This window comes from Neltuma alba, unplaced genomic scaffold, assembly GCF_004799145.2.
Source record: "Neltuma alba isolate B1F8T4 unplaced genomic scaffold, ASM479914v2 tig00007115_pilon, whole genome shotgun sequence".
In the NCBI taxonomy this organism is placed as follows: Eukaryota; Viridiplantae; Streptophyta; class Magnoliopsida; order Fabales; family Fabaceae; genus Neltuma; species Neltuma alba.
Genome location: NW_021634677.1, coordinates 20,713 through 35,273, shown reverse-complemented (window position 1 = coordinate 35,273; position 14,561 = coordinate 20,713). Strand labels below are relative to the sequence as shown.

General features: G+C 34.3%; 1 protein-coding gene across 1 annotated transcript; it reads left to right on the top strand.

The window, feature by feature from the left end:
* The first annotated feature begins 11,514 nt into the window (after nt 1-11,514).
* Nucleotides 11,515-12,561, top strand: LOC114751809 (probable galacturonosyltransferase-like 4). The gene has a single exon (XM_028940484.1). It carries the CDS (start codon nt 11,515-11,517, stop codon nt 12,559-12,561), a length of 1,047 nt encoding a protein of 348 aa, XP_028796317.1.
* Nucleotides 12,562-14,561: the final 2,000 nt, after the last annotated feature.

Here is a 14,561-nt window from a genome sequence, read left to right as displayed (position 1 = left end):
GATGATATACAACAGTTTCTTATGTTTTCTTTCATTTTTGCTTTTTTTAAATATGAAATCTTCTCTTCCATCAGAGACAGCAATAGGAAACAGAATATATGCCCAAACACATCAATTGCTTGTTCCTTGTCCCTGCCTATTCTATGCATCCAAACTGTTGAGATGTTTGATCACGACTTGTGAATTTACAAAACCAACACTTAATTGAAATCGACTACACACATATCGTTTATCACTAAATTTGCAGTGGTCAAGCAAACACAGCAAGTTTATACTTTACTCTCTTTACCTTTCAAATGGAAAGTCGATTTAAAATCAATACAAAATATTTTTTAAAAAAATTACAACAAGTTACTCTATTAATTACTCATCAATATTATAAATCAATTTATCCATTATATTGTTTGTAATGCATAAGACTCGTATTTATTTTCATGTTGATGGGAACAGACCTATCCCGTGTTGGGGAAAATTAGTCACCAAGTATATCCATGTCCTTGATGGAATATTTTTTTTACAGCAAGAACTTTATACCATCCAATGGTACAAGGATCTTCAATCTTGATTCTTAGTTTTGTCAACTTCCATAAAATATAAATTGTACAATTCTCTTAATAGATATGAAATCTTTATGTGTACATGTATCTATCTAAGATACCATAAATATCCAAAAACCCTATCTTTTCTTTACTTTTTCCCCGTTTATCCAAAGATTTTTAGATTAAGGACAGGGGGGCCTATTTTGACTAGAGGACCTGGTTGACCTGTTGCAAGAAGATGACAGACATAATTGTAAGCCATATGGTAAACTTCTTTTCACAATCACAGAGGAAAATAAAATCCAGTATGTTTCCAAGGCATGAGTTACTGAAAGGAATTTGATTTAATCAGTCAAAATTCAAACATTCAACATAACTATCTGAATGATAGTTCAAATAAAGCAGAAACACATTCAACAAAACTATTCGAATGATACTTCAAATAAAGCAGAAACATAATCATAAACCGAGCTAGATGTTGTTCCGCAGGACAACAATTATAAACCAGGGCTAACTGTTGTCAGTTGTGCAAGACAATTATTAGCTTGCTATAGGTAATTAAACCTCTCAATTAGAGCTATATTACCAGCAATAGAGGTTATGAGCAGAGCACAGCATAGTTACTTTGCAATAAAAAAAGAAAAAAAGAATTATAAGTAAAGGATCCAATTGCTTAGGACTGCGTGTAATGTGTGCACCCCTTAATACTGAAATACTGATAATGGCTACTGCATAATGGAAAAGGAGAAAAAACAACTCAGCTGATGGAGACAGCCTTGTCTATTCCAAGGAGAGCAGGTGTTAAACGGACGTGCCCAAAATGCCATCCATTTTTTGAGTTAGAACGATAATTGTTATTATGCAGAAGAATATTTATTAAGAAAAAAACAATACAAAAGGAATCAGGCGTGGCAGAAAAATAATGAGAATATCCATGAATTGGGGGAGGCCCGTACGTGAAATGAAAAGCACTTGCATCATTTTTATTCTTCATGCAATTTCATGTTGCTAGGTGGCATTATCATTATATTTATTTATTTTAGTGGCTTGTTTTCTGTATTTACCAAGGCATGCATGCACTGTTGCTAACCATGTCAGATTTCAAATTAAAAAAAGGATTCTCTTTATCTTCCAAGTGATTAGTCTTCAAAAGTATAGGGGTTAGAAAGTAATCAAAGAACGCTTTATCATTATGTTACCCGGAAGATTTAACTTTTTTAGGTTGATAAGATCTTATGTTATAATACGAATACATATGATTCTAACTGCTAGACAGAGCATATTATATTGTCTTCTTTAACTAAACCCCAGCTCAAACATAACTCTACTCTAATTTGGTCAGCCATCAAGTTGATTTGGATCATAATGTTTAATTTAACAAGGCTAGGTTTATGAGGAAGGGGAACAGTAATTTTGAAGTAAAAGGGAGTAATTAGTGCTTTATCGTCTTTTAGAGGAAGTTTTGGCAGCTGGTCTGCCTACAGCTAAAACGACCTTCTCCATCATGTTTGTAATCTTCTTGGCTTTCAATTTAAGAGTATAGTCAAGATTATATTAATAATTCTACACAATCAACATTGGAGAAGCTTCCCCTTTTTCAATATAGATGAGTGGACGTAATTATTTGAAAAAGAAAGAGCTAGGTAGAAGACTAACCAAATGGTAGAAGGGGGACTGAATAAACTACATTTTGGGGTAGAAAAGATGGGAGAGCAATGATGAAAATTTGTGAGTTCAGAATCAAATTTTGCAGTTTTAAGAGGTAGAAATGATGCAGAATGTATGGCGTCATGAATAAATCTGATGGGTGTGGCTGGCAACCTCCATTATGGCCACAATCCACCTCTTTGTGATGCACGCGCACCACCAAACTCAAACACTATCTCCTAAGCCACACTTTTGCTATCTTACTCTCACACGCAAGCCAACACTAGCATACCAACACAGGCACACACAAACACTCGCACTATTTGCAAATTAAACTCTTTCCCTTTATCTTCCGCACTCATCACAAAGGAAAAATAAAAAATGGTCAACCACTTTGCAGAATCAAATCTCACTTAAAAAGTCTCAAACAACAAACTCTTAACGAAATCCCAATTCTCACCTTTTCACATCAAAAGTATCAAGCCAAAATCTTGCTTTCTTACATTAATTGTTGGGTATTTTGAAGAGATAAAGAAATGGATTTTAGGAATTGAAATCCAAAGCTCTGGTCCCACTAAAAGTGGTCACCTTTCTAAAACCAACAAGCCTGAAAGCCACGTCCTCCTCCTCACTCCGTAGTTTAAATCATAATAATAATGCAACCACAACCCATGATTGGTCCCACTATGCGCCCCCCGACAACCACCGTGGACGACCCCACAAGAATACACATCATCTAGCATGTGTTCCCAACTTCATGGCACACTAGGACCCATCTTTGTTTGAAAACGTAACTAGATTTGAGGGACATGTTGTCCCCACGCAGCCCTTAGCTGCGAGACAATAGCAATAGTTGGTAAGGAGTGAAGCGGGATTTAGCCGCCATACTTGCTCCCACGCGCATCAATAGTTTGGCACACATGTGCAATTTGGCGTATTTGGGTCAGTAAGGAAAAATTTTTTAGTGTGCACTATGAACACCCCAGGAGTGCTACTGTACCATGCGCACAACCCCAAAAAAGGCAAAATGCTAGGATTGGAGCCCACCATGGCTGCAGCTCTAGTTTGGGAAAAAGGGTTCCTTATCATGTTTTTAATACGAGTTAGTGCTTACAAGCCATCAAGATTTTGGCTTCATTTGATATGTCCTTCTCAAGTTTGTCAGAGTCAGAAGTGCCTGTGGCTAATGGCTTTGTTAAATCAAATGGATGTGATCTGATGTGTCCTAGTCTTTTTTTATTTTGCTTTTCTTACTCCTTAAAAGATAATGAGCAGTGCAACACAAACAGGACTTTAATCTCGTGCACTTAGTGATGGTAGCTATTGGAGGAAAATGAACAAACATGTGGTGGGCAAAAGACCCCCTCATTATGTATCTTCTTCATATTTAATTCTATTTACGGGACTCGGGTATTATTTGATTGGAAGACTTGAATATAGCGAGCATGTATAATCTAAAAGAATCTTTATGATTATACAGACACGCTTGATAAAGGAAATCTCAGAAGGGGGATGAACCATTCTTTATGTTTCTTCATCAATACATGACTTCACAAGGGTATTATTAGTTAGTAATCTAAAATCTAAAACTATAATAAAAAGATGCTCCCGTGAGAATGATTCTTCATCGTTGTGCCAATATTTTTTGAAGCAAACAAGACCCATTTTAAAACTTTTAAGTGGCCAATCTCTTTGGAAGTCCCCACAACCACAAAAACAAATACGGAGATCTAGAGAGAAACAGAGGTACCTCTCAAGCCTCAAGGTGACCAAATAATTTGAGTTTCCTAGCAATGTTCAACGTGGATGCCTCGAGCCCTGCCAATGCCACAGCTAAATCTATCTCGAAAGATGGAGATACAGTGAGGAAGAAAGAAACAGCAAATTTCATATGATGATATACTCAGAACATCATTTCTGTCATGCCTTTGCCCCTAGTTCTTCTCTCACACTTCCAATACAAACAGACTCTCTCTCTCTCTCTCTCTCTGTGTGCCTGCAAAATTCGAATTTATCTTGAATATTGATTGGTCCACGCAAGCATCATTCTGGTGCGTGACCTTGCGTTTGCAGACTTTTTCATTCACCTTTGCCTTGCAAGAATGCTACCCACAGAATTGAAAATTCCCACCCCGATCATGCCCACTAACAGCCCACCCACTAACGCTAACTCGCTTCACACTCCTTCAGTTTGGCACCACATTCTATGCTCAGATGAGCATCAACGCTCATATTGATCATGTTCTACAAAATTTTTTCACAATAATTTTTTATTTTAATTAATACAAAATTTATAATAAAGATAATCTTACAGAAATTTTTTTTAAAAAATAAATTTATCATAGAACAATTAAATTTATATCATTTAAATTACATTTTTGGTGGTTTAGATTTTTCTACAACCATAAGTACCAAGCACTAAAGGGGTGTTTTTGGTTCATAAAAAACATTTTTTAAAAGTAATTTTACACAAACTAACAAGTGTTGGGGGCAGTGGTTAGCGGCTGACACTCCGAAGGTGAGAACCTGGGAGCACACTTGTAAGTAGAGAGTGGTACCCATCTTGGCACAAAGTGCTATAGGATGCGTTCCACACAACCTCGACTCCGAATTAATCGGTTGCTTGGGTTTACCTGATCCAGTGGAAGGTTAGGGCCCAGAAAAAGCACCGGATACCGGGGGATGGGGGGCCAAAGGCCCTAATATCACCTTAGATCACCAAAAAAAAAAGTAATTTTACACAAAGGTAAAAAATTTTTAAGATGCTTATTTCGTATATTGTAAAATTACTTTTAAAATCATAGTTTGATTCCACCTAAATACTTCTTAAACGAAGACTATTTTGATGCAAAATTTATCATCAATTCACCATGATATTCTGCGTTTTTATTAAGAATTATTCTTAAATATAAAAAATCTTGGTAATGTAAAAAAATCTGCAAATATATTGAACTCAGTTGAATAATATTAATTATAATTATAAATAAACATACATTAAGCTGCCCCTTTTTAATAAAGATAACATATGTTCTTAATTAGCTATCGTATCTTTTTCTAGCCATCTATTTCAACAATATATCAAACTTTATCGGAACCCATTGGCTTGGTATGAGCTTTGCCACCTTTAAACGGGCTACATCTTGCGTGTTGCGGGGTTGTCTGTATCTGCCATAGATAAGTATTTATGAGCATCTTCATATAAATCAAAACAAAATTTTCCTATCATATTTATCTCGTATTTCGTAAATTATTATTGAAAAGTTATTTTTAAGCTACTCCAACCAAACTTTAGTCTTGGATTCAGTTAAGATTTAAAGAAAGGATCAACTTTTTTTATATGGGGAGATTTATAAATTTATCATGTTTCATATGTATTTGAACACTTAAACCCATCTATTGGACTAGCCTGAAATCCATGTTTGCATTATAATAAGTTGATTATTGGGTACTTGAACTTTATTTTACCCTTTTGTTTTAAACATTTTCATGCGAGAATCATAGAGGCAAACACGAAGAGAAGAAGAGAAGGCAAGGCTCCTAAGAGTTGGTTATTGGTAAATTGACTTGTGAACTTGGAGCCTTTAGCTGGGGCCAAGTGCAATAGGAATACTTGGAACTATTTATGGTGTGAATGGGATTTATTGAGGAAATTGTGCTTTGATACAACCTTATTTGAGACATCTTCAAGTACTAAACGTGGATACCTTTTTTAACGAGAATTTGAAATTTATTTTGTTATGTTGTAAATGATTAGTCTATTCTAGTAGATCCAATACAACTTTATTGGTAGGAAATTTTGATCTCTATCATGGTAAGATTTTTATTGTGGGCTTATTATTGTGGGGCTAGAATTTCTAGGCCCTAGGGCTTTAAATGTGCCTAAAGCCCATCTATATCTTATTAATGTTCCTTTTAGAATCTGTGGAAGAGTTTAAATCTATCTTTTTTTAACCATATTAGACCCTTTTGTTGATAAGCCTGACGTTTTTTTAACCATAATTAATCTTTAATTACGATGTCCAGTTCTGTTTACCGTGATAATGCAAAAATATCCCACCCAAATCCATTCAAAATCATTTTTCTCCTCAGAACTCTCCAAAAGGTAAAAGTAATATAATGGGTTTTAGATATTGTTCAGTTAAAAAATTGCAACCTGGCTCCTTTAATATGCAAACACTACCTTCGGGCCTAATTATAAAGAGTCAATTGACTAATTTGAGGAGATTAAAAAAGTAAGTTGAGTTAGTTATTTGTCCTAAATAGGTGTTATCTTTCTTAAAATATCCTTGCTAATCAAGTGTATTAACTAGAACTAAATTATTAGATTATTTTTTGGAAAAAAATGAGTAAATATGAGAGACAAAGTGGATTGGGGTCTTATATTTAGGACCAAAATAAAAGTCAAACAGGGTCTTATACTCCTCCGGTCCTAATTATAAGACCCAATTGACTTATTTGAGGGATTAAGGAAGTAAGTTAAGTTGGTTATTTATAATAAATAAGTGTTGTTATCCTAATATCCTTGCTAATTAAGTAAATTGGCTAAAACTATCATTATTGAGGATTATCTTGGAAAAAATACATAAATATAAGAAAAAAATGGATTGGGTCTTATAATTAGGACCAAATAAAAGTCAAATTGGGTCTTTAATAAGGACCGGAGGATTTAAGGATCGGATGTAGTACTATTTTTTTTCTCTTAATTATAAGATCTCGTTTACAATTTACAAATCAAATCTTATAATTAGAACCAAAAGCGGTTTTCACTAAAATCCCAAAATTTTGCTACAAGATTTCATTATTTGAATCCCTCCTCTGAACTTATTTACTCTGAGTTTCTACCAATTCCATTTTTTTTTCTCTATAATGAGTGGATAAAATTTTATTTATGGCCTTTCAAAACTTATGATTTTTTAACTTTAAAAATTGAAAAATTTATATTATGAGTATTATAATAATTTTGTTTAATTTCATTTTCACTTTTTTCTTGCTTTCGTCCTTCTGAAGAGTATAATAAAACTAAAACTTATGATATTTTCATTTCTTTATATATATATATATATATATATATATGAATATAACCGGAGTTATAAGATTTCATGGTGGGAAAACAAAAACAGAGTCATGAGATTTCATTTTGTTAAATTTTTAATTGACACTGAACCTTCTGGACACATATAATGATGATATCCAATTACATTCATTAATTCAACTTTTCAAGAGTTAACTAAGTGGTTTGGCCCAAAAAAAAAAGTAGTGGACTAAGTGGAAACTTCTATGTGTCGGAATGTCCCCAGTCTAACTGCTAGTTGCTTTCCATGAAAAGGTGGACCTCAACTTGCTAATCAACAACCCTAAACCTCTAATTAGCACTGGACTATATTATTAATTAGTTTTGAATGCTCATCCCCTCCAGTGGATTGCTGACTCAATGCTGACATAAACATGGTGTCATTCTGCTGTAACAAAATACTATTGGTACTCTACAAAATACAAATCATTCACTGAAATTAACTTCCACGACATGTTTTATATACTCTATCAGCATCAGGTTACTTCAACTAATTTATTAGAATTGAAAAATAGTAGTTAATTTATTAGATTTATTTTAAATTATTTTTTTTAACTTTACCCATATTAAATGAGGCTATGAAGGAGAAAAAAATAATACAACAAATTACACTTTAAGCATGAATTGTATGAACAAAATTAACAAATGAACATTAATTATTTTTCAAGTTACTTATATTTTGAATCTAATAATTACAATTATTCTAGAAGCGAGTTACTTCTCTGGCCCTTAATGTAAGACCCATTTAACTATTTGATTAGATTAAGGAAGTTAGTTAATTATAAAAAATGTGACACGTTTTTCTTAAAATACCACAATTATCTTTCTTAATACCTCCTCTTCCTCTTCTACTTGATTGTAGTTGAAAGAGTATCTATAAGGATAATTTAGAGAAAATTGATAAATATAAGAAATAGGTCTTATATTTAAGACTAAAACTAATATAACAATTGGGTTCTATATTAAGGACGGGAAGAATATATCATCAAGCGTGCGGAGAGTATTCACAGACAAGCAAGGGTCGTTGGTTTCATGCGTAACCCGAAACATAAGAATTGATCTTCATAATTGTAAAGATTCATCTTCGGATTTTTTTTTTTTGGGGTGAAGCAACCGGGTATCCCCGCCAGACAAGCGACACACTAATCTCACTGAAAACTGTCAAGCAGTTCAATGACCGGGTGTCCCTTTCAAGCGGATTTTCTTCATATACGTCACCCCAACAATCAAAACCGAGAATTAGAAACGCTTAACAGAACACAAGCCTTTTGCCACCTGCGCTGACCCGCGTTGGTGTTGGTGTAAAAGATCAAGGTTTCAAGAAAAGTCATAATTATTAATCAGAAGCACTGTATCTTATTCAATGTATAGATGCACACACACGTGATATACAACAAACAATGTGATACGATTGGCGTTTTGTAGTTGCACGTACGTTTTCAACCGCATCTCTCCCTCTCAGTACTTTTTTTCCCTGTATATTTATATAAATACTATTCAAAATACTGTTAGATATTAAATACGAATATTTATTTTAACAAAAATTCAAACTTTGATTTGCTGTGATCTTTCTTGATTAATCTTACCGTATAATATAAAATAAATTATCACCCAACATCTTGATTTTATTTTTAAATGCACCTAATATTATAATTTTTTAATGATATAATTTTGTTCATAATGTTTTAAATTTGATGCAATCTCACCATTTTTTTATTTATTTAAAAGTATCTTTTTTTTTTTCATCTTAACAGTTAAATTAACAATTTGGTTCTTTTTAATTAAATTATTAACAATTTTCATACAAAGTAACTAAATTATAATCACATCAGAAAATAAAAAAAATAGGTGAGATTGCACTAGATTGGGTAAAACTGTATCACTAAAAAAACTGAGGTATTGAGTACATCTAAAAAATAAAATCACGGTGCTGACATCACCTTTACTTACCCTATAATATATCATTCAATATTTATATAGTAAAACAAAAGTTTCTTAGTGTTATTAAGGTAAAACAGGGGATTGAAAATCTTATAATTAAACTCACTGCTCTCGAATTATTTGTTGGTCAATCTCTTAGAATAAAGAAGACATAACAAAGTTTTTATTCGTGTAATTTATTTTAATTTTTTTATTAGTTATAAATATTTTATTCATTTTTTACAACATGAATATTCTTTTTTTTTTTTTGGGCTTACACTGCCTAGTAATTCGGTGCCTATTAGCAACCGATTAATCTGGACTCGAGAGGTAGGAGTGCCGCTCACATAGGCGGGATTGTCCCCTCTCCCAACAAGAATGTTTCCCGGGACTCGAACACGCATTCTCATCCTTACGGGGGGCGTTTCCATTTACCAGTTTGACCAACTGCTCGTTAGTTATAACATGAATATTCTTTTTTTTTTTATAACAAAAGATCCCTTAACTAGATCCTATAGGATTGTCGGTAATAGGGGGGCAATCCTTAGCCAAAATAGCAGTAAGTTGATCTGGAGGTTTAAAAACAGTATGAAAACCCGGTAGTGCCCCAATGCCCAGTTTCGCCAAATAGTCTATAGCTTCGTTGCAGCTTCGAGGAGCATAAGTAGTCTTGACTTCCCAGTCCTGATTCAATAAATCTTGAATTCCTCTTACAATTAAATGATCAGCATGGAGTTCGTCAGGTTCCATAGAGAGGAGTTCGAGAACATTCGTCGAGTCGGTTTCCAATATTACGCGCTTGAATCCCCATCCCATGCGACTTTGAGACCTTGGAGGCAGCCATGCAGCTCCGCCGTTAAAGCATCACCAGAGCCAATATGACAGAAGAAGCCTCAGATGAACTCTCCCTTGTCGTTACGCAACAAGCCAGCACAAGCATTTATGTTTTGGGAGTATGAATAAGCACCATCAATATTTACTTGTACCCAGTAGCTCTGAGAAGGTTTCCACTTCTCTCCTCTTGGGCTGTGCTTCACTTCTTCCATATTGGTCCCTTGAAGACACATTTGAAGTTCATGCATATTGGTCAGTATTGCCCTTGAGTTAGTAATGATTGTCTCGTTCTGGACTTTCTTCCCTTCAAAGACAAATAAGTCCGACGTCTCCAGATCCACCAACAAATTATTGTGGAGAAAATACCCGACCAGACATTTGACCCCCTTCTTCTCATATCAACCCTGGGTAGTAGGTCATTACCGCAACAATACTTACCACTTACTATCTTGACCCAGAGTTCATCACGACATTTAACTAGCTTCCAGCCCAATTTCATCAGAAGAGACTTGTTATGCAGTTTCGCATGTTGTAACCCCAAGCCTTCTTGAGATTTTTCTTGACACGCTACATCCCATGCGACCAAAGCTGCTTTACAATGTTCGGGAGTGCTACCCCACAACATGAATATTCTATTCATGCACATAGTTTATTTTAACATTTATCTTATAATTTTCAATAGAAAATACTCTTCTTTTTTTTATAAATATATTTATTTTCTGTTTTTACATATAAATAATTATAAAAATTATAAAACACTCTTCTTTTTGAAAATTTTAGAAAGTGTCATATCCTCCATGTCATATTATTTTGGCGCATGGTTTTCTTATTTGAAAAATGTCTACAATAAAAAACAAACTACTACTCCTCCTTAAAATAAAATTTTTTTTGACTTTTATTTTAGTTTTAAATATAAGATCCCAATTCATTTTATCTATCATATTTATCTACTTTTTTTCAAGATAATTCTTATACTAATAGTAGTTTTAGTTAATACATTTAATTAGTACTGATATTCTAGAAAAAACAACACCTATTTATTACAAGTAACTAATTTAATAAATTTTCTTAATCGACTCAAATTAGTGAACTAACTCTTATATTAAGAATAAGAGGTAATATTATTTTTATTATTACTAATGAAATAAACAAACGAATCAGTCAATAGCAAAGAAAAAAAAAAATCTACATTGTTTGACTCCCTTTGCCGGCTATACGACCAAAATTAGTCCATTCCTAGTCCAAAAGCAAATTCCGACAATTTCTCTCTTCCATAAACTCGCTTACTCCTAACCCCTTGAGATATGAACATTACCTCTTTATCATCAGATTTCGATCATTCTCCATCTCTCATTCCAAACCATTTACATTCTTTCTTAAATTTCCCAAAACCTTAGTCCTCCTTTAGAAAACAATAAGAAAACACCTACACCAACAATAAAAAGAAACAGAAAGAGGACGAAGAAACCAGAGAGCCAAAAAAAAAAATCTCTTGGAGACAGGATGGCCTCTCTTCCTCTACTCTTTGGCCTCCTGTCCCTCGTCGTCCTCCACCCCATCTCCAGCGCAGCCGCCATCCGCCTCCGTGGCGTCCGCCATCACCCCTCCTCCTCCTCATCAGACCTCCCTCTCTTCCGGGAAGCCCCCGCATTCCGCAACGGCGGTGAATGCGGCTCCAATGACGCCGACCGCATCCACGTGGCCATGACCCTCGACGAAAACTACCTCCGGGGAACCATGGCCGCCGTGCAATCGATGCTGCAACATTCCACGTGCCCAGAAAACCTCTCTTTCTATTTCCTCTCCGCTCGTGACGACCCTGAGCTTTACAACAGCATCAAATCCACCTTCCCTTACCTCAACTTCAACATCTCCCGCTTCGATTCAACCCGCGTTCAAGGAAAAATCTCAAAGTCCATCCGATTAGCCCTAGACCAGCCATTAAACTACGCAAGAATCTACCTCGCAGACGCTTTACCAAAAGAAGTAAGACGTGTAATATACCTAGACTCAGACCTCATCGTCGTCGACGATATAGCCAAACTCTGGGGTGTAGACATGGAAGGGAAGGTCGTCGCCGCACCGGAATATTGCCGCGCTAACTTCACTGTATATTTCACGAGCAACTTCTGGTCAGATCCTTACCTAACGAAGACGTTCGATGGTAGAAACGCGTGTTACTTCAACACAGGGGTGATGGTGATGGACGTAGAGAAATGGAGAAAAGAAGGGTTTACACAGAAAGTGGAGGAGTGGATGAAAGTGCAGAAGGAGAAGAAGATATATAACTTAGGTTCACTTCCGCCATTTTTGCTGGTGTTGGCCGGAAACATAAAGGCGGTGGATCACCGGTGGAATCAGCACGGGCTCGGTGGTGACAATTTTGAAGGTAAGTGCAGGAGCTTGCACCCTGGTCCGATCAGTTTATTACATTGGAGTGGCAAGGGCAAGCCATGGCTCAGGTTGGACTCCAGAAAGCCATGCATCGTCGACCACCTTTGGGCACCTTACGATCTGTACAGGTCGTCCAGACACTTTCTGGAAGAATGATGAAGAAGAAGACGACGCATGCATGGCACGAACAAATATCATGTTCTTATAGGTACATATATATATGCAACGGTCAGGATTTAATCTTTAGAGAAATTAAAGGTCGAGTTTTCGCAATGGCCAGGGACACACGCAAGCGTGCAAATATATGCAGAAACGTGATGAGGGAAAGTTGTGCGTGTGTGTATGTGTGTGGGCGGGGGAGGACAGTTTTGTAATTCATCAAATGACATATTGTTGAGTAGAGGAGAAAAGGATGATGTGTAGGGTTTTTGGGTGTGAGAAGAATGATCTATATATATGTATACGACCTCTTCCTAGACGAAGAGCAATGTAAATTTGTAGGCAAGGAGAGAAGTTGTTGTAAATCCTTTTAATTTTATTTTTTTTGGTACGACTGATTCGTTTTATTTTAATTTTTTTTAATTATTATCTCTGGTTTTAAAAGTAAGATCTCATTTATAGACTACAAATGAAATATTATAATTAGCATAGTAGGTACGTAGTACTAACTACATATGGTGTGGGAGTGTTGTGTAAATATATGATGAAATTAATAATAAAGTTGAACGTGAGCTTTATCAAAACACAAAACTGCTCCAACCTTGAAGATTAAATGAATTAGCTTGGCACATGGTGAGAACTTATTTGTTTACTTATTAATTAATACTTCTCTGGTCCTTAATATGAGATCTAATTATTAAGTTGCTTTTGATCCCAGATATAAAACTAATTTATCATATTTATCAGTTTTTTTTAAATTGTCCTTATGGATATTCTTTCAACCATAATCAAGTAGAAGAGGGAGATAGGATATTAAGAAAGATGATTATGATGTTTTAGGAAAAAAGAAGAAGTCATTTTTTATAATTAAATAACTTACTTAAATTTTTTAATCCAATCAAATTAGTTAAATAGATTTTATATTAATAACCGTCAGAGTAACTACTTTTGCCACCCTCCCTCGAAATCCTTGTTTGCTTATTCTTTTTCATCGCTCCAATGAATATGTATGGTCCGGGAATTAGTGCACGTCTTCTAGTCACTCTCAAAGTAAACATAAAGTAGGCTTATTTGACAATGAAATGGAAATTAAAATCAAACAGATTTGGAGGCAAAACCAAATCTTATGCTAATTATTAAAGGTGGCGTAAATTTCACTTTTTACATACATAGGTTACTTTACATATTGACGTAAATTTAAGATATTAGTCTATGCTTTATAATACATTACTATCTTTTGGCCAAAAAAAAATACATTACTATCTATCCTAAGTCTAAGATCTAATGTGTAATGTCTTTTGCACTACAAATTAAATCTTATATTTAGGATTAGAGATAGTATTTTTCACAAATTGATATGAAAAATCCTATAGTTGTGAAGGTTTAAGTCATTACGTGGTGATTGGGGTGTGAGGTTTTATATCAACTAGAGAGAGCATGAGTAAACGAGACTAGTAGAGAGCATGGTTAAAGAGCATCCTAACAAAAATAATATACATCTATTACAAATAACTAAACTAATTTTTTTAATTTATTTAAATTAGTTAAATAATTCTGATACTATTATTAAGGACATGAAGTAATATTAAGTCAATACTAGTGGAATGAATTATTATAGCTCATGAAATATGATCATAAGCCATTTATATTAGCACTCCCATCATATATTATTGTTTAATTACTAGTTAGCTACTACCTACGGTTCTTAATCGAGATATTAAATAAATTGGTTAAATTAGTTATTTATCATAAACATATATTGGTCTTTATAAATTATTTTCTTCAATCATATATAATGGATGATAAAATGTATTATTGATGAGAACTCGACCCCTTACAATCAATCAATAATGATATTTTGAAAAAATAAGATAAATATATTATATTTAGAACAAAATCTAACTTTTCAAGTAGCTCTTATATTAAGAATTTGATGTTGTAGTTATTCTATCCCAAGTTACCTTATTTATACGCATGGCTGAGTAATCTATAGCTAG

Excerpts from the sequence above, each read along its gene's own strand:
- LOC114751809 (XM_028940484.1), top strand. The coding sequence starts at position 11,515 with ATGGCCTCTCTTCCTCTACTCTTTGGCCTCCTGTCCCTCGTCGTCCTC.